The sequence below is a fragment of the Bombina bombina genome, chromosome 6 (assembly GCF_027579735.1).
Source record: "Bombina bombina isolate aBomBom1 chromosome 6, aBomBom1.pri, whole genome shotgun sequence".
Classification (NCBI taxonomy): Eukaryota; Metazoa; Chordata; class Amphibia; order Anura; family Bombinatoridae; genus Bombina; species Bombina bombina.
In genome coordinates, this window is record NC_069504.1 from 750,807,775 (window position 1) to 750,826,581 (window position 18,807).

An 18,807-nucleotide genomic window follows, 5' to 3' on the forward strand; every position below is an offset into this window, starting at 1 on the left:
TCGAATGGTTTCCATCTTGAAAGATGGGACCTTGAGAAATTTGTTTAAGATCTTGAGATCTAGGATTGGTCTGAATGTTCCCTCTTTTTTGGGAACTATGAACAGATTGGAGTAGAACCCCATCCCTTGTTCTCTCAATGGAACAGGATGAATCACTCCCATTTTTAACAGGTCTTCTACACAATGTAAGAACGCCTGTCTTTTTATGTGGTCTGAAGACAACTGAGACCTGTGGAACCTTCCCCTTGGGGGAAGTCCCTTGAATTCCAGAAGATAACCCTGGGAGACTATTTCTAGCGCCCAAGGATCCAGAACATCTCTTGCCCAAGCCTGAGCGAAGAGAGAGAGTCTGCCCCCCACCAGATCCGGTCCCGGATCGGGGGCCGATATTTCATGCTGTCTTGGTAGCAGTGGCAGGTTTCTTTGCCTGCTTTCCCTTGTTCCAGCCTTGCATTGGTCTCCAAGCTGGCTTGGCCTGAGAAGTATTACCCTCTTGCTTAGAGGACGTAGCACCTTGGGCTGGTCCGTTTTTACGAAAGGGACGAAAATTAGGTCTATTTTTTGCCTTGAAAGGCCGATCCTGAGGAAGGGCATGGCCCTTACCCCCAGTGATATCAGAGATAATCTCTTTCAAGTCAGGACCAAACAGCGTTTTCCCCTTGAAAGGAATGTTTAGTAGCTTGTTCTTGGAAGACGCATCAGCCGACCAAGATTTCAACCAAAGCGCTCTGCGCGCCACAATAGCAAACCCAGAATTCTTAGCCGCTAACTTAGCCAATTGCAAAGAGGCGTCTAGAGTGAAAGAATTAGCCAATTTGAGAGCATTGACTCTGTCCATAATCTCCTCATAAGGAGGAGAGTCACTATCGAGCACCTTAATCAGTTCATCAAACCAGAAATATGCGGCTGTAGTGACAGGGACAATGCATGAAATGGGTTGTAGAAGGTAACCCTGCTGAACAAACATCTTTTTAAGCAAACCTTCTAATTTTTTATCCATAGGATCTTTGAAAGCACAACTATCCTCTATGGGAATAGTGGTGCGTTTGTTTAAAGTAGAAACCGCTCCCTCGACCTTGGGGACTGACTGCCATAAGTCCTTTCTGGGGTCGACCATAGGAAACAATTTTTTAAATATGGGGGGAGGGACGAAAGGAATACCGGGCCTTTCCCATTCCTTATTAACAATGTCCGCCACCCGCTTGGGTATAGGAAAAGCTTCTGGGAGCCCCGGCACCTCTAGGAACTTGTCCATTTTACATAGTTTCTCTGGGATGACCAAATTTTCACAATCATCCAGAGTGGATAATACCTCCTTAAGCAAAATGCGGAGATGTTCCAATTTAAATTTAAAAGTAATCACATCAGATTCAGCCTGCTGAGAAATGTTCCCTAAATCAGTAATTTCTCCCTCAGACAAAACCTCCCTGGCTCCCTCAGATTGGGTTAGGGGCCCTTCAGAGATATTAATATCAGCGTCGTCATGCTCTTCAGTAACTAAAACAGAGCATCCACGCTTACGCTGACAAGGGTTCATTTTGGCTAAAATGTTTTTGACAGAATTATCCATTACAGCCGTTAATTGTTGCATAGTAAGGAGTATTGGCGCGCTAGATGTACTAGGGGCCTCCTGAGTGGGCAAGACTCGTGTAGACGAAGGAGGGAATGATGCAGTACCATGCTTACTCCCCTCACTTGAGGAATCATCTTGGGCATCATTGTCATTATCACATAAATCACATTTATTTAAATGAATAGGAATTCTGGCTTCCCCACATTCAGAACACAGTCTATCTGGTAGTTCAGACATGTTAAACAGGCATAAACTTGATAAGAAAGTACAAAAAACGTTTTGAAATAAAACCGTTACTGTCACTTTAAATTTTAAACTGAACACACTTTATTACTGCAATTGCGAAAAAACATGAAGGAATTGTTCAAAATTCACCAAACTTTCACCACAGTGTCTTAAAGCCTTGAAAATATTGCACACCAATTTTGGAAGCTTTAACCCTTAAAATAACGGAACCGGAGCCGTTTTAAGCTTTAACCCCTTTACAGTCCCTGGTATCTGCTTTGCTGAGACCCAACCAAACCCAAGGGGAATACGATACCAAATGATGCCTTCAGAAGTCTTTTATAAGTATCAGAGCTCCTCTCACATGCGACTGCATGCCATGCCTCTCAAAAACAAGTGCGCAACACCGGCGCGAAAATGAGACTCTGCCTATGCTTTGGGAAAGCCCCTAAAGAATAAGGTGTCTAAAACAGTGCCAGAATAAATGATTCCTCAAGGCTAAATAAGTGTTAATATCAATCGATTTAGCCCAAAAAATGTCTACAGTCTAAATAAGCCCTTGTGAAGCCCTTATTTACAATCGTAATAAACATGGCTTACCGGATCCCATAGGGAAAATGACAGCTTCCAGCATTACATCGTCTTGTTAGAATGTGTCATACCTCAAGCAGCAAAGGACTGCAAACTGTTCCCCCAACTGAAGTTAATGCTCTCAACAGTCCTGTGTGGAACAGCCATGGATTTTAGTTACGGTTGCTAAAATCATTTTCCTCATACAAACAGAATTCTTCATCTCTTTTCTGTTTCTGAGTAAATAGTACGTACCAGCACTATTTGAAAATAACAAACTCTTGATTGAATAATGAAAAACTACAGTTAAACACTAAAAAACTCTAAGCCATCTCCGTGGAGATGTTGCCTGTACAACGGCAAAGAGAATGACTGGGGTAGGCGGAGCCTAGGAGGGATCATGTGACCAGCTTTGCTGGGCTCTTTGCCATTTCCTGTTGGGGAAGAGAATATCCCACAAGTAAGGATGACGCCGTGGACCGGACACACCTATGTTGGAGAAATTAACCCTGCAAGCTCCTTACAAGCTACCTAATTTAACCCCTTCACTGCTGGGCATAATTCACGTGTGGTGCGCAGCAGCATTTAGCGGCCTTCTAATTACCAAAAAGCAATGCCAAAGCCATATAAGTCTGCTATTTCTGAACAAAGGGGATCCCAGAGAAGCTTTTACAACAATTTCTGCCATAATAACACAAGCTGTTTGTAAATAATTTCAGTGAGAAACCTAAAATTGTGAAAAATTTAAAGTTTTTTTTTTATTTGCTCGCATTTGGCGGTGAAATGGTGGCATAAAATATACCAAAATGGGCCTAGATCAATACTTGGGGTTGTCTACTACACTACACTAAAGCTAAAATTAACACTACAAGCTCCCTACAAGCTCCCTAATTAACCCCTTAATTCCTGGACATAAAACACGTGTGGTGCGCAGCGGCATTTAGCGGCCTTCTAATTACCAAAATGCAACCACAAAGCCATATAAGTCTGTTATTTCTGAAAAAGGGGATCCCAGAGAAGAATTTACAACCATTTGTGCCATAATTGCAGAAGCTGTTTATAAATAATTTCAGTGGGAAACCTAAAGTTTGTGAAAAATTTGTGAAAAAGTGAACTTTTTTTTTTTATCGCATTTGGCGGTGAAATGGTGGCATGAAATATACCAAAATGGGCCTAGATCAATACTTTGGGATGTCTTCTAAAACAAAATATATACATGTCAAGGGATATTCAGGTATTCCTGACAGATATCAGGGTTCCAAAGTAACTAGCGCTAATTTTGAAAAAAAGTGGTTTGGAAATAGTAAAGTGCTACTTGTATTTATTGCCCCATAAATTGCAAAAAAAGCAAAGAACGTGCAAACATTGGGTATTTCTAAACTCAGGACAAAATTTATAAACTATTTAGCATCAGTGTTTTTTGGTGATTGTAGATGTGTAACAGATTTTGGGGGTCAAAGTTAGAAAAAGTGTGTTTTTTTCCATTTTTTCCTCATATTTTATCATTTTTTTTTTAGTAAATTATAAGATATGATGAAAATAATGGTATCTTTAGAAAGTCCATTTAATGGCGAGAAAAACGGTATATAATATGTGTGGGTACAGTAAACGAGTAAGAGGAAAATTACAGCTAAACGCAAACACTGCAGAAATGTAAAAATAGCCATTGTCATTAAGGGTAAGAAAATTGAAAAATGGTCCGGTCATTAAGAGGTTAAATAACTCTGGTATTGAGAGTTCACAGAATGGCTGCGTTAGGCTCCAAAAAGGGAGCGTACAGGCATATTTAACGCCACTGCAACTCTCGATACCAGAGTTGCTTACGGACGCGGCCAGCTTAAAAACGTGCTCGTGCACGATTCCCCCATAGAAAACAATGGGGCTGTTTGAGCTGAAAAAAAACCTAACACCTGCAAAAAAGCCGCGTTCAGCTCCTAACGCAGCCCCATTGTTTCCTATGGGGAAACACTTCCTACGTCTGCACCTAACACTCTAACATGTACCCCGAGTCTAAACACCCCTAACCTTACACTTATTAACCCCTATTCTGCCGCCCCCGCTATCGCTGACCCCTGCATATTATTATTAACCCCTAATCTGCCGCTCCGTAAACCGCCGCTACTTACATTATCCTTATGTACCCCTAATCTGCTGCCCCTAACACCGCCGACCCCTATATTATATTTATTAACCCCAAATCTGCCCCCACAATGTCGCCTCCACCTGCCTACACTTATTAACCCCTAATCTGCCGAGCGGACCGCACCGCTATTATAATAAAGTTATTAACCCCTAATCTGCCTCACTAACCCTATAATAAATAGTATTAACCCCTAATCTGCCCTCCCTAACATCGCCGACACCTAACTTCAAACATTAACCCCTAATCTGCCGACTGGAGCTCACCGCTATTCTAATAAATGTATTAACCCCTAAAGCTAAGTCTAACCCTAACACTAACACCCCCCTAAGTTAAATATAATTTAAATCTAACGAAATTAATTAACTCTTATTAAATAAATTATTCCTATTTAAAGCTAAATACTTACCTGTAAAATAAACCCTAATATAGCTACAATATAAATTATAATTATATTATAGCTATTTTAGGATTTATATTTATTTTACAGGCAACTTTGTATTTATTTTAACCAGGTACAATAGCTATTAAATAGTTAAGAACTATTTAATAGCTAAAATAGTTAAAATAATTACAAAATTACCTGTAAAATAAATCCTAACCTAAGTTACAATTAAACCTAACACTACACTATCAATAAATAAATTAAATAAACTACCTACAATTATCTACAATTAAACCTAACACTACACTATCAATAAATTAATTAAATACAATATCTACAAATAACTACAATGAAATAAACTAACTAAAGTACAACAAATAAAAAAGAACTAAGTTACAAAATATAAAAAAATATTTACAAACATCAGAAAAATATTACAACAATTTTAAACTAATTACACCTACTCTAAGCCCCCTAATAAAATAACAAAGTCCCCCAAAATAAAAAAATGCCCTACCCTATTCTAAATTACTAAAGTTCAAAGCTCTTTTACCTTACCAGCCCTGAACAGGGCCCTTTGCGGGGCATGCCCCAAATAATTCAGCTCTTTTGCCTGTAAAAAAAACACATACAATACCCCCCCCAACATTACAACCCACCACCCACATACCCCTAATCTAACCCAAACCCCCCTTAAATAAACCTAACAATAAGCCCCTGAAGATCTTCCTACCTTATCTTCACCATACCAGGTTCACCGATCGATCCAGAAGAGCTCCTCTGATGTCTTGATCCAAGCCCAAGCGGGGGGCTGAAGATGTCCATGATCCGGCTGAAGTCTTCATCCAAGCGGGAGCTGAAGAGGTCCATGATCCGGCTGAAGTCTTCATCCAAGCGGGAGCTGAAGAGGTCCATGATCCGGCTGAAGTCTTCTATCAACGGCATCTTCAATCTTCTTTCATCCGGATCCATCTTGCAGACCTCCAACGCAGAACATCCTGCTGGCCCGACGGACTACCGACGAATGAAGGCTCCTTTAAGGGACGTCATCCAAGATGGCGTCCCTCGAATTCCGATTGGCTGATAGGATTCTATCAGCCAATCGGAATTAAGGTAGGAATATTCTGATTGGCTGATGGAATCAGCCAATCAGAATCAAGTTCAATCAGCCAATCAGATTGAGCTTGCATTCTATTGGCTGATCGGAACAGCCAATCGGATTGGTTCAGCCAATCGGATTGAACTTGAATCTGATTGGCTGATTCAATCAGCCAATCAGATTTTTCTACCTTAATTCCGATTGGCTGATAGAATCCTATCAGCCAATCAGAATTCGGCGGACGCCATCTTGGATGACGTCATTTAAAGATACCTCATTCGTCGTTCAGTCGTCGGCCGGGATGGAGGAAGACATCGCCGGGATGAAGAATTGTTCTTTGCAGCTTGGAGGAAGACATCGCCGGGATGAAGAATTCTTCTTTGCCGCTTGGAGGAAGACATCGCCCGGATCGGATGAGGAGTTCGGCCCGGTGTGGTGAAGACAAGGTAGGGAGATCTTCAGGGGGGTAGTGTTAGGCTTTTTAAGGGGGGTTTGGGTGGTTTTAGAATAGGGGTATGTGGGTGGTGGGTTGTAATGTTGGGGGGGGGTATTGTATATTTATTTAAATGCAAAAGAGCTGAATTCTTTGGGGCATGCCCCACAAAAGGCCATTTTAAGGGCTGGTAAGGTAAAGAGCTTTGAACTTTTTTTAATTTAGAATATGGCAGGGAATTTTTTTTATTTTGGGGGGCTTTATTATTTTATTAGGGGGCTTAGAATAGGTGTAATTAGCTTAAAAATCTTGTAATCTTTTTTTTATTTTTTGTAATTTAGTGTTTGTTTGTTTTTTGTAATTTAGTTTAGTTTATTTAATTGTATTTTTAGATAGATATTTGTAGTTTATTTAATTTATTGATAGTGTAGGTGTATTTGTAACTTAGGTTAGGATTTATTTTACAGGTAATTGGGTAATTATTTTAACTAGGTAGATATTAAATAGTTAATAACTATTTAATAGCTATTATACATAGTTAAAATAATTAACAATTTACCTGTAAAATAAATATAAACCCTAACATAGCTACAATGTAATTATTAATTATATTGTAGCTATCTTAGGGTTTATTTTATAGGTAAGTATTTAGATTTAAATAGGAATATTTTAGTTTATAATATGAATTAGATTAATTTAATAAGAATTTAGTTAGGGGTGTTAGGGTTAGATAGAGTTAATATAGTTAATATAAATACTATAGTAACTATATTAACTATATTGACCCTAATATAATTAGGGTTAATATAGTTAATATATATAATGTAATAACTATATTAACTATAATATACTTAGGGTTAATATAGATAACATAGCTGGCGGCGGGGTAGGTAGATTAAATTAGGGGTTAATAATTTTAATAGAGATGGCGGCGGTGTAAGGGGCTTACATTAGGGGTTAATACTATTAATATAGGTGGCGGCGGTGTAGGGAGGGCAGGTTATAGGGCAAAAGAGCTGTTTACTTTGGGGCAAAGCCCCGCAAAAGGCCCTTTTAAGGGCTGGTAACAGAGTTTATTACTTTAGGGGGATTAGATTAGGGGTTAATAATATTAATATAGCTGGCGGTGGTATAGGGGGATTAGATTAGGGGTTAATAATTTTTATATAGGTGGCGGCGGTGTAAGGGGTCAGATTAGTGGATAGATAAGGTAGATGGCAGCGGTGTAAGGTGTTCACATTAGGGGATAGATAAGGTAGATGGCGGCGGTTTTAGGGGTTCACATTAGGCGATAGATAAGGTAGGTGGCGGCGGTTTTAGGGGCTCACAGTAGGGGGTTAGTTTATGTAGATGGCGGCGGGGTCCGGGAGCGGCGGTTTAGGGGTTAATAACTTTATTAGGGATTGCGGCGGGGGATCGCGGTTGACAGGTAGATAGACATTGCGCATGCGTTAGGTGTTAGGTTTATTTTCTAGCTTGTTTAGGGAGTTACGGGGCTCCAATAGTCAGCGGAAGGCTTCTTACGGCTGCTTTTTGTGGCGAGGTGAAAATGGAGTAAGATTTCTCCATTTTCGCCACGTAAGTCCTTACGCTGCATATTGGATACCAAACTGCGCTGGTTTGGTATACCTGCCTATGGCCCAAAAAACTACGGGCGACGGCAGAAATATACGCGCGTAACTTCTAGGTTATGCCGTATATAGGATACCAAACCAGCGCAAATATTGGCGTTGCCGGCTTTTGCGGGCGACGATTTTTATCGGATCGACCCCCAGAAAAGAGAAAATGATGTAATGTATAGCTATAGATAAAAAGTGGACAATTGTAGTAAATAGATAAATAAATATAGATATATAGCCAGACAGCACAGTGTGCAATAATAAGAGCTAGAGGATTGTAACAACTCATGGCATAATTACTGTATATTGTATTATCACTATGTTTGCTATTATCATAGGACATACTTAAAGAACGTACCATAAGCTATAACTTGAATTTGCTTAACATTCGCAGGATTATCTACTTCTAAACAACTGATATTGCTGATTTCCCAGTCATTAACAAGTACTTCAACTGAAAACAAGTTTTGTCCTTCACTTGTATTAATCTTCGAAAGTCTTGATTCCCAAGACACTTTGTTACAGGACGTACAGTTTAGCACGGCCGTATGGTTATATCGCACGTAAACTGTGTCGCTTTCTTTTTTCAGTGTACAGTCTTCCTGTAATGCTTCCAAACCTATAGGAAAAAAAAATACATGTCAGATGACTTCATGCACAGTGTTCTAGTGATGTGATAGACAAATTAGAATTAGGGTTTCTGGGGCTGTAAATTACCTAGAAGTTTGTTAAAGCCACACTAAACCAATTTTTTTCTTTTTTTATTGAGATAGAGCACATAATCTTTTAGCAACTTTCTAATTTACTTCTATTATCAATTTGTCTTTGTTCTCTTGGTATCTTTATTTAAAAAGCAGTATTGTAAAGCTTAGGAGCCGGACCATTTTAGGTTCAGCACCCTGGATAGTGCTAGCTTATTGGTGGCTACATTTAGCCACCAATAAGCAAGCATAACCCAAGTTTTGAACTAAAAATGGGCCGGCTCCTAAGCTTTATATTCCTGCTTTTTAAATAAAGATTAAAAAGTTGCTTAAAATGACATGCTCTATCTGAATCATGAAAGAAAACATTTGGGTTTAGTGTCCCTTTAAATGGACTCAAAAAGTGCAATGAAGCAGCAGCACCAGTATCAAAGTCTTTATTAGGACAAGAGAATAAAAAACGTTGCAGGGCTCACCCCTTAATCATGTGCCTTTAAATGGACTATGAGACACAAGTCCCAAACTAAAGCTGTTGCTATTGATTTAAAATGATATTGGATTTCAGATATGGATTCCCACAAAAGATGTTGCAGTCAGACTATAGGGGCCGATTTATTAAAGTGCAAGCGGACATGATACGATGTAGCGTATCATGTCTGCCGCGCATCGATAAATGCCAACAGCATACACTGTTGGCGGCGATGTTAGGGGTTAATATTATTTAACTAGTGTTTGCGAGGCGAGAGTGCGGCGGTATAAGGGTTCATATGTTTATTCTAGTGGCGGCGATGTCCGGAGTGGCATATTAGGGGTTACAATTTTATTATAGTGTTTGCGATGCGGGAGGGCCTCAGTTTAGGGATTAATAGGTAGTTTATGGGTGTTAGTGTACTTTTTAGCACTTTAGTTATGAGTTTTATGCTACGGCGTTGTAGTGTAAAACTCATAACTACTGACTTTAAAATGCATTAGGGATCTTGGAGGTAGAGGGTGTACCGCTCACTTTTTGGCCTCCCAGGACAGACTTATAATACCGGCGCTATGGAAGTCCCATAGGAAAAAGACTTTACAAAGTTTATGTAAGTCGGTTTGCGGTAAGGCCAAAAAAGTGTGCGGTGCCCCTAAACCTGCAAGACTCGTAATACCAGCGGTAGTAAAAAAGCAGCGTTAGGACCTGTTAACGCTGCTTTTTTATCCTAACGCACATCTTGTAATCTAGCCAATAGAGAGCTAATAATATAATATCTCTTAACATTTTCTGTCTAGCATCTGGGGTTGGGAAGTTGGGTGCAGACTTGGCAGGGGTTGGGCCTAGTAGTTGTCTGTGGGACACAGTTATGGTGGGTCATGGGTTTGGTGTGTTTGACCTACTGATTACAAAGCCAAGGCAGTCAGGGGCTTGGCTGGGTGTGTTGTAGGGTTGTTTTTTTTATTTTTTTATTTTAGTAGGTCCTTTCTAAAATAAAACAATTATGGGGAAGGTAGAGGTGCAGAAGATTCAGCAGAATTCCCAAAGCTTCACAATCCAGCAAAATACAAAATATAGTATCCTAGACAGGTGGGCTCCTAAACTTGCATGCAAAAGATATAGAACCCTGAGCAACTTTTCACTATAGCATTTTCATCTCTCCATTTTATAGTGTATTAGTTTCAGTAAATTTACCTTAGAGACTTTGCCTATTAGTCCAAACTAGAAGCCAAATAACATTGTAAGACATTTAGGGCTAGATTACTAGTGGAGTGCTAATTTATCGCGTGCCCGCAAAACAGGCAAGTTTGCTCATTTGCGGGTGTGTGATAAATACCATTACTAGTGGCTGGTTATTGCCGCTGCAAGCTCACGGTAGCAATTAGCGCTTATAAAATTAACCAGAGATCAGATCTCTGGTTAATTTTATAAATATGCCCCAAAATGCCTCCAAAATTGTACCATTTTTATTTTTTAATAACATAACTGCACTAGGCAGTATTTTGTGGGTAAAGTTGGTGCGAGTGGGGTGTTAGAAAAAAAACTGCACTGCAAAATGCCTTTACACATATTAGCACATAAATCTATTTATGTGCATAATCATATACATCTATATTTATTATTGCTGCAATCACTGCGCTCGCATTCGCATTGCTGTAAACTTGTAAAGCGATATTTAGCACTCCACTTGTAATCTAGAGCTTAAAGTGTAATTGCAATGATTGACCAAAATGTTTCATTGGTTCAATTAAAGCTTTTAATGAAAATGGTGAAAAAACTTTTACAGCCTACAAATTGTGAAATTCATATAAATTTGTAAATATCCCTTGTCACAGAATTCTGCTCCACTATAATAAATAGATCTGCATTCTACTTACAGCTGTTCACGTGCTGATACATACAAATAAGATATACGCATACGCTGTCAGCATTTAGCATTGCACAAACATTTCTAGTGAAATGCTTGTACAATGCCGCCCCCTGCTCACTGGCGGCCGCCAGCAGGGCTGTCAATCATCCCAATCATATTGGATCGGGATGATTTCACTCCGCCACCTGTGGTGAACAAGTTAAAGGATTACTGTTTTTTTACTTTTTTCGTTACTCAATAGTCCCATATTTTGTATAATTATCATCTATTAAAAGCTACTAACCTATATTTTGTATAAAACGAAGCTTACAAACCTTATATTTTAACTAAATATTACCCGGCCATGACGTCACCTTTCCCAGCCCATCGTTTTCGGCATAGTGTGTATATGAAATGATTGACCAATAACATTTCGCTCCTATGCATATCATTACCAGCATAACCCTTCCTAATAAGCCTGCGCGTCAATTCAGCTAAATCGCGCATGCGCATTTGTAATTGTAGAAGCCGAAGTTACCCACATCTCTGTTAGTTTTACGCTTGCGCATTGGAGGGAAAATCTATTGAATCGGTTATCCAGACTTTCTACGTATTAGATAAAATTGACACGTATTATATCTAGCTAAATATTGTACGGCTGTTTACAATTAAAAAGAACTAAAGCAGTAACTTTTTTTTTTCAGTTTATATGTAATCAAGAGTTTAGTTTCTGCATTTATTTCTTTTTATTATATCTTAATACATGTAAGAATAGTACTTTATATTATGAGCGGTACTTATCAAGCCGTCTACTTTACCTGCCTTCGCCGGTCCAATACGCCCACCTAAGCTCACCTACCATCGCCGCCGCGGACCTGAATACGTTCGCCAAAGTTATCAAAAAAGCTGTCAAAAAGCTGCGCACCAAGTACGGGGCGATGAGCAGCGGACTGTGATAGTTATAACTCATCCGATCTCGCTGCTCTTAGGCTTTTTGACAGCTTTATTGATAAGCTGTCACTAAGCACCCACACTATACTACACTGTTCTACCCCCTATACCGGCGCCCCCGGAGCCCCCCGCAACTAAATAAAGTTACTAACCCCTAAACCGCCGCTCCTAGACCCCGCCGCAACTCTTATAAATGTATTAACCCCTAAACCGCCATTCCCGGAGCCCACCGCCACCTACATTATACCTAGTAACCCCTATCCTGCCCCCCCTATACCGCTGCCACCTATAATAAAGTTATTAACCCCTATCCTGCCGATCCCGGACCCCGTCGCAACTAAATAAATAGTTTAACCCCTAAACTGCCGCTCCTGGACCCCGCCGCAACCTATATTAAACTTATTAACCCCCTAATCTGCCCCCCCTACACCGTCGCCACCTATAATAAATTTATTAACCCCTATCCTGCCCCCCCCTACACCGCCGCCACTGTAATAAAATGATTAACCCCTAAACCTAAGTCTAACACTAACCCTAACACCCCCTAACTTAAATATTAATTAAATACATCTAAATAAATGTAACTCTTATTACTGCTCTTTTGCCTGTAAAAGAAAAATACAACCCCCCCCAACATTAAAACCCACCACTCACATACCCCTAATCTAACCCAAACCCCCCTTAAATAAACCTAACACTACCCCCCTGAAGATCATCCTACCTTGAGTTGTCTTCACTCAGCTGAGCCACCGATGGAACCGAAGAGGAGATCCGGAGCGGCAGAAGTGATCCTCCAAGGGGCGCTGAAGAAATCTTCCATCCGATGAAGTCATCATCCAGGCGGCGCTGAAGAAATCTTCCATCCGATAGAAGTCTTCATCCAGGCGGCGTCTTCAATCTTCATCCATCCTGAGCGGAGCGGAGCCATCTTCAGAGGAGCCTACGCGGATCCATCCTCTTCTTCCCGACGACTAACAACGAATGACAGTACCTTTAAGTGACGTCATCCAAGATGGCGTCACTCGAATTCCCATTGGCTGATAGGATTCTATCAGCCAATCGGAATTAAGGTAGAAAAATCTGATTGGCTGACTGAATCAGCCAATCAGATTCAAGTTCAATCCGATTGGCTGATTGGCTGACCGCAAAAGGCCCTTTTAAGGGCTGGTAAGGTAAAAGAGCTTTGAACTTTTTTAATGTAGAATAGGGTAGGGCATTTTTTTATTTTGGGGGGCTTTGTTATTTTATTAGGGGGCTTAGATTAGGTGTAAGTAGCTTAAAATTGTTGTAATATTTGTTAAATGTTTGTAACTTATTTTTTTATTTTTTGTAACTTAGCTTTTTTTATTTTTTGTACTTTAGTTAGTTTATTTAATTGAATTTAATTGTAGTTATTTGTAGGTAATTAATTTAACTCTGAAACAGAAAAGGATGAAGATTTCTGTTTGTGAGAGGAAGATGATTTTAGCAGACAGTAACTAAAATCGATTGCTGTTTCCACATAGGACTGTTGAGATGAAGTAACTTCAGTTGGGGGAAACAGTTAGCAGACTTTTCTGCTTAAGGTATGACTAGACATATTTCTAACAAGACTGTGTAATGCTGGAAGGCTGTCATTTCCCCTCATGGGGACCGGTAAGCCATTTTCTTAGTCTCAAACAGAATAAAGGGCTTAATATGGGCTATAAAACTGGTAGACACTTTTATGGGCTAAATCGATTGCTTTATTTGGACATTTTATACATGTTTATGCTGATAATTCACACTTATAAACTTGGGGAACGTTTTTTAACGTCAGGCACTATGTTAAACACCTTTTCCACTCGACTGCTGCTGATAGATTCTACTTGCCTTATTCTACTGCAGATGGTGACGTTTCCTGTGACGCTGCGGTAATTCACGCATGCGCATTAGTTCAGAAAAAACGCCATCTTACAACTGCAGTTGTCAGCACGGCTTGGTAATCCGTAACGGCTGACATACAAGTAGGTTGGGAAACAATTAATATTTCAAAGTAAATTATTGGCCAAAGGGTACATATTTAATAAATGAAGTACATTAGAAAATAGGAGTTTTAAAACTATACTACGATTTTATTTGCATATCATTTCTGACTACAGTGTCCCTTTAAGGAGCATTGGCTGCTTCATAAATGGAGCCCATAGAGTTCCACTGGGATGAATACCACTATCAAAAAAATAATTTAAAAACATTACAATATAAACAAAAGAAAAGAAAAAAAAACCTGTATAAAACAGTCCTCTCTAACAAATGCACACAAAAAAGCTCAAGAAGATAAAATAAAATAAAAAACAACATAAAGACAAAAAAAGGTTGGAAAGCATCCAAGCGTAAGTATTGTGCCAAACATGTGAAGCTGTATCTCCCATACTATTGCCTAGATTTAGAGTTTTGTCGGTAAAAAGCTGTGGCTCTAACGCTCCTTTTTTTTCCAGCGCACCCTTAAGCCAACGCTGGTATTACGAGTTTTCTGAATGGCTGCGTTAGCCTCAGAAAAGTGAGCGTTGAGCCAAATTTAGCTCCACTTCAACCCTCAATACCAGCGCTGCTTACGGTAGCGGTAAGCTGGAAAAAACGTGCTCGTGCACGATTTCCCCATAGGAAACAATGGGGCTGAGCTGGCTGAAAAAAACCTAACACCTGCAAAAAAGCAGCGTTCAGCTCTTAACGCAGCCTCATTGTTTCCTATGGGAAAACACTTTCTAAGTCTACACCTAACACCCTAACATGAACCCCGAGTCTAAAAACCCCTAACCTTACACTTATTAACCCCTAATCTGCCGCCCCCACTATCGCTGACACCTGCATTTTATTATTAACCCCTAATCTGCAGCTCCGGACACCGCCACCACCTACATTATCCCTATGAACCCCTAATCTGCTGCCCCTAACATCGCCGACACCTACATTATATTTATTAACCCCTAATCTGCCCCCCCAACGTTGCCGCCACCTACCTACACTTATTAAGCCCTAATCTGCCGACCGGACATCGCCGCCACTATAAGAAATGTATTAACCCCTAAACTGCCGCACTCACGCCTCACAAACACTATAATAATTTTTATTAACCCCTAATCTGCCCTCCCTAACATCGCTGCCACCTACCTACAATTATTAACCCCTAATCTGCCGACCCCAATGTCGCCGCTACTATAATAAAGTTATTAACCCCTAAACCTAAGTCTAACCCTAACCCTAACACCCCCCTAAGTTAAATACAATTTAAATAAAATGAACTAAAATTACTATAATTAAATAAATTAATCCTATTTAAAACTAATTACTTACCTATAAAATAAACCCTAATATAGCTACAATATAACTAATAATTACATTGTAGCCATTTTAGGATTTATATTTATTTTACAGGCAACTTTGTATTTATTTTAACTAGGTAGAATAGCTATTAAATAGTTAATAACTATTTAATAGCTACCTAGTTAAAATAAGTACAAAATTACCTGTAAAATAAATCCTAACCTAAGTTACAATTACACCTAACACTACACTATCAATAAATAGGATTGAGCTTGCATTCTATTGGCTGTTCCAATCAGCCAATAGAATGCAAGCTCAATCCTATTGGCTGATTGGATCTACCTTAATTCCGATTGGCTGATAGAATTTTATCAGCCAATCGGAATTGAAGGGACGCAATCTTGGATGACGTCACTTAAAGGTACCGTCATTTAGTCGTCGGATGTCGTTGGAAGAGGATGCTCTGCGTCGGATGTCTTGAAGATGGACCCGCTCCGCACCAGATGGATGAAGATAGAAGATGCCGTCTGGATGAAGACTTCTGCCCGTCTGGAGGACCTCTTTTGCCCGGATAGGATGAAGACGTCTCAAGGTAGGGTGATCTTCAAGGGGTTAGTGTTAGGTTTTATTAAGGGGGGATTGGGTGGGTTTTAGAGTAGGGTTGGGTGGGTGGGTGGTGGGTTTTAATGTTGGGGGGGGTACAGGTAAAAGAGCTGATTACTTTGGGGGGGGGGGGATTAGGTGTAATTAGTTTAAAAAACTTGTAATTATTTTATTATTTTCTGTAATTTAGTGTTTGCTTTTTTTCGTACTTTAGTTTATTTAATTTAATTGTAATTAATTGTAGTTAATTTAGGGAATTAATTTAATTATAGTGTAGTGTTAGGTGTAATTGTAACTTAGGTTAGGTTTTATTTTACAGGTAAATTTGTCTTTATTTTAACTAGGTAGTTATTAAATAGTTAATAACTATTTAATAACTATTGTGCCTAGTTAAAATAAATACAAAGTTGCCTGTAAAATAAAAATAAACCCTGAGATAGCTACAATGTAACTATTAGTTATTGTAGCTATCTTAGGGTTTATTTTATAGGTAAGTATTTAGTTTTAAATAAGAATAATGTAGTTAATAATAGTAATTTTATTTAGATTTATTTAAATTATATTTAAGTTAGGGGGGTTAGGTTTAGGGTTAGACTTAGAATTAGGGGTTAATAACTTTATTATAGTGGCGGCGACGTGGGGGGTGGCAAATTAGGGGTTAATAACTATAATGAAGGTGTCGGCGATGTTGGGGGCGACAGATTAGGGGTTCATAAGTATAATGTAGGTGGCGGCGGTGTTGGGAGAGGCAGATTAGGGGTTAATAATATTATGCAGGTGGCGACGATGTCGGGGGCGGCAGATTAGGGGTTAATAAGTGTAAGATTAGGGGTGTTTAGACTCGGGGTTCATGTTAGGGTGTTAGGTGTAGACATAAAAAGTATTTCCCCATAGGAATCAATGGGGCTGCGTTAGGAGCTGAACGCTGCTTTTTTGCAGGTGTTAGGTTTTTTTCAGCCGAATCTGCCCCATTGATTCCTATGGGGAAATCGTGCACAAGCACATTTAGCCAGCTCACCGCTACCGTAAGTAGCGCTGGTATTGAGGTGAGATGTGGACCTAAATTTTGCTCTCCGCTCAATTATTCTAAAAACCCGTAATACCAGCGTTGTTTGTAGGTGAACGGTGAGCATAAACTGCTCGTTAGCACCGCAAGCCTTACCGACAAAAACTCGTAATCTAGCCGATAGTTATCCAATCACAAGAGACAAATGTGTGCAGGCACCAATCAGCAGCTATCTCCCATTAGTGTAGAATATGTGCATATTCTTTTTCAACAAGGGATACCAAGAGAACGAAGCACATTTGAAAATAGAAGTGAAGTTAACAGTATCTAATAAGTTAAAATGACATGCTCTCAGTCATGCAAGTTTAATTTTGACTTTCTTATCCCTTTAAACACTCGGCTACATAAATGATATATAGCTAATTAATATATATATATATTTTGTGTATTATAAACAGGCTGGCAATTTCCACTAATCCTGGGCTAGTAAGAATATGTTTGTTTGTTTTTTCATTTTTTTTTATATTTTTTTTTATTGCGAACACATACAAAATAATATACATATATAAAATCATACAGAGTAAAGTACAAGTTTTTATTAAGTTTATTCACTGCAAACATTTATGATGTGCTAATTGTCTAGCACAATTTTTTACCCTCCTAGAGCCATAGGGGTCAATTTATCAAGCTCCGTACGGGGCTTGATGCCCCTTGTTTCCGACGAGCCTTCAGCTAAAGACCGCTGCTCCATAACTTGTCCGCCTGCTCTGAGGCCGCGGACAGAAATCAACCCGATCGAATACGATCAGGTTGATTGACACCTCCTGCTAGCGGCCGATTGGCTGCAAATCTGCAGGGGGCGGCATTGCACCAAGAGTTCACAAGAACTGCTGGTGCAATGATAAATGCCGACAGCGTATGCTGTCGGCATTTAAACAAACTTTTATTTGTGACGTTTCAGGACAAAACACAGTCCCTTCCTTTGACAAACAACTCATGTGAAAAACAAACCTTTAAAGGCCAATAGAAACTCCCCCAGATCACAGACAATCCCGGCTGTCTGTGTGCAAAAACATATGGCTAGATCACGAGTTTTGACGGTAAGGCTGTGCGGTGCTAATGAGCCTTTTTTCCTTACCGCTCACTTAAGACAACGCTGGTATTACAAGTTTTCTGCAAGCCGGCGTTAGCCAAAGAAAAGTGAGCATTGAGCAAAATTTAGCTCCACATCTCACCTCGATACCAGCGTTGCTTACGGTAGCGGTAAGCTGGCTAAACGTGCTCGTGCACGATTTCCCCATAGGAAACAATGGGGCTGAGCGGGCTGAAAAAAAACCTAACACCTGCAAAAAAGCAGCGTTCAGCTCCTAACGCAGCCCCATTGTTTCCTATGGGAAAAAATAAGTTATGTCTGCACCTAACACCCTAACATGAACCCTGAGTCTAAACACCCCTAATCTTACACTTATTAACCCTTAATCTGCCACCCCCGACATCGCCGACCCCTGCATTATATTATTAACCCCTAATCTGCCGCTCCGGACCCCGCTGCCACCTACATTATACTTATGAACCCCTAATCTGCTGCCCCCAACATCGCCGCAACTATATTAAATTTAATAACCCCTAATCTGCCACCGCCAACGTAGCCGCCACTATAATAAAGTTATTAACCCCTAAACCTAAGTCTAACCCTAACCCCCCCAACTTAAAAATAATTTAAATTAAACAAAATTAATTTAACATAATTAAATAAATTAATCCTATTTAAAACTAAATACTTACCGATAAAATAAACCCTAAGCTAGATACATTTGTAGCTATTTTAGGATTTATATTTATTTTACAGGCAACTTTGTATTTATTTTAACTAGGTACAATAGTTATTAAATAGTTAGTAAC

At 39.6% G+C, this 18,807-nt stretch overlaps 1 protein-coding gene across 3 annotated transcripts in view; it reads right to left on the bottom strand.

Annotated features, from left to right (window-relative positions):
- The window catches only part of LOC128663612 (intercellular adhesion molecule 5), a 264,464-nt gene that overhangs the window by 140,906 nt on the left and 104,751 nt on the right, over positions 1-18,807 (bottom strand). For 2 of the 3 annotated variants that reach the window (XM_053718017.1, XM_053718018.1), the window contains exon 2: positions 8,403-8,663. The exons of the other annotated variant lie outside the window; for it this stretch is intronic. In XM_053718017.1, the coding sequence (XP_053573992.1) occupies positions 8,403-8,663 (261 nt within the window). The remainder of the gene's footprint in view (positions 1-8,402; positions 8,664-18,807) is intronic. 3 annotated transcript variants of the gene reach the window in all.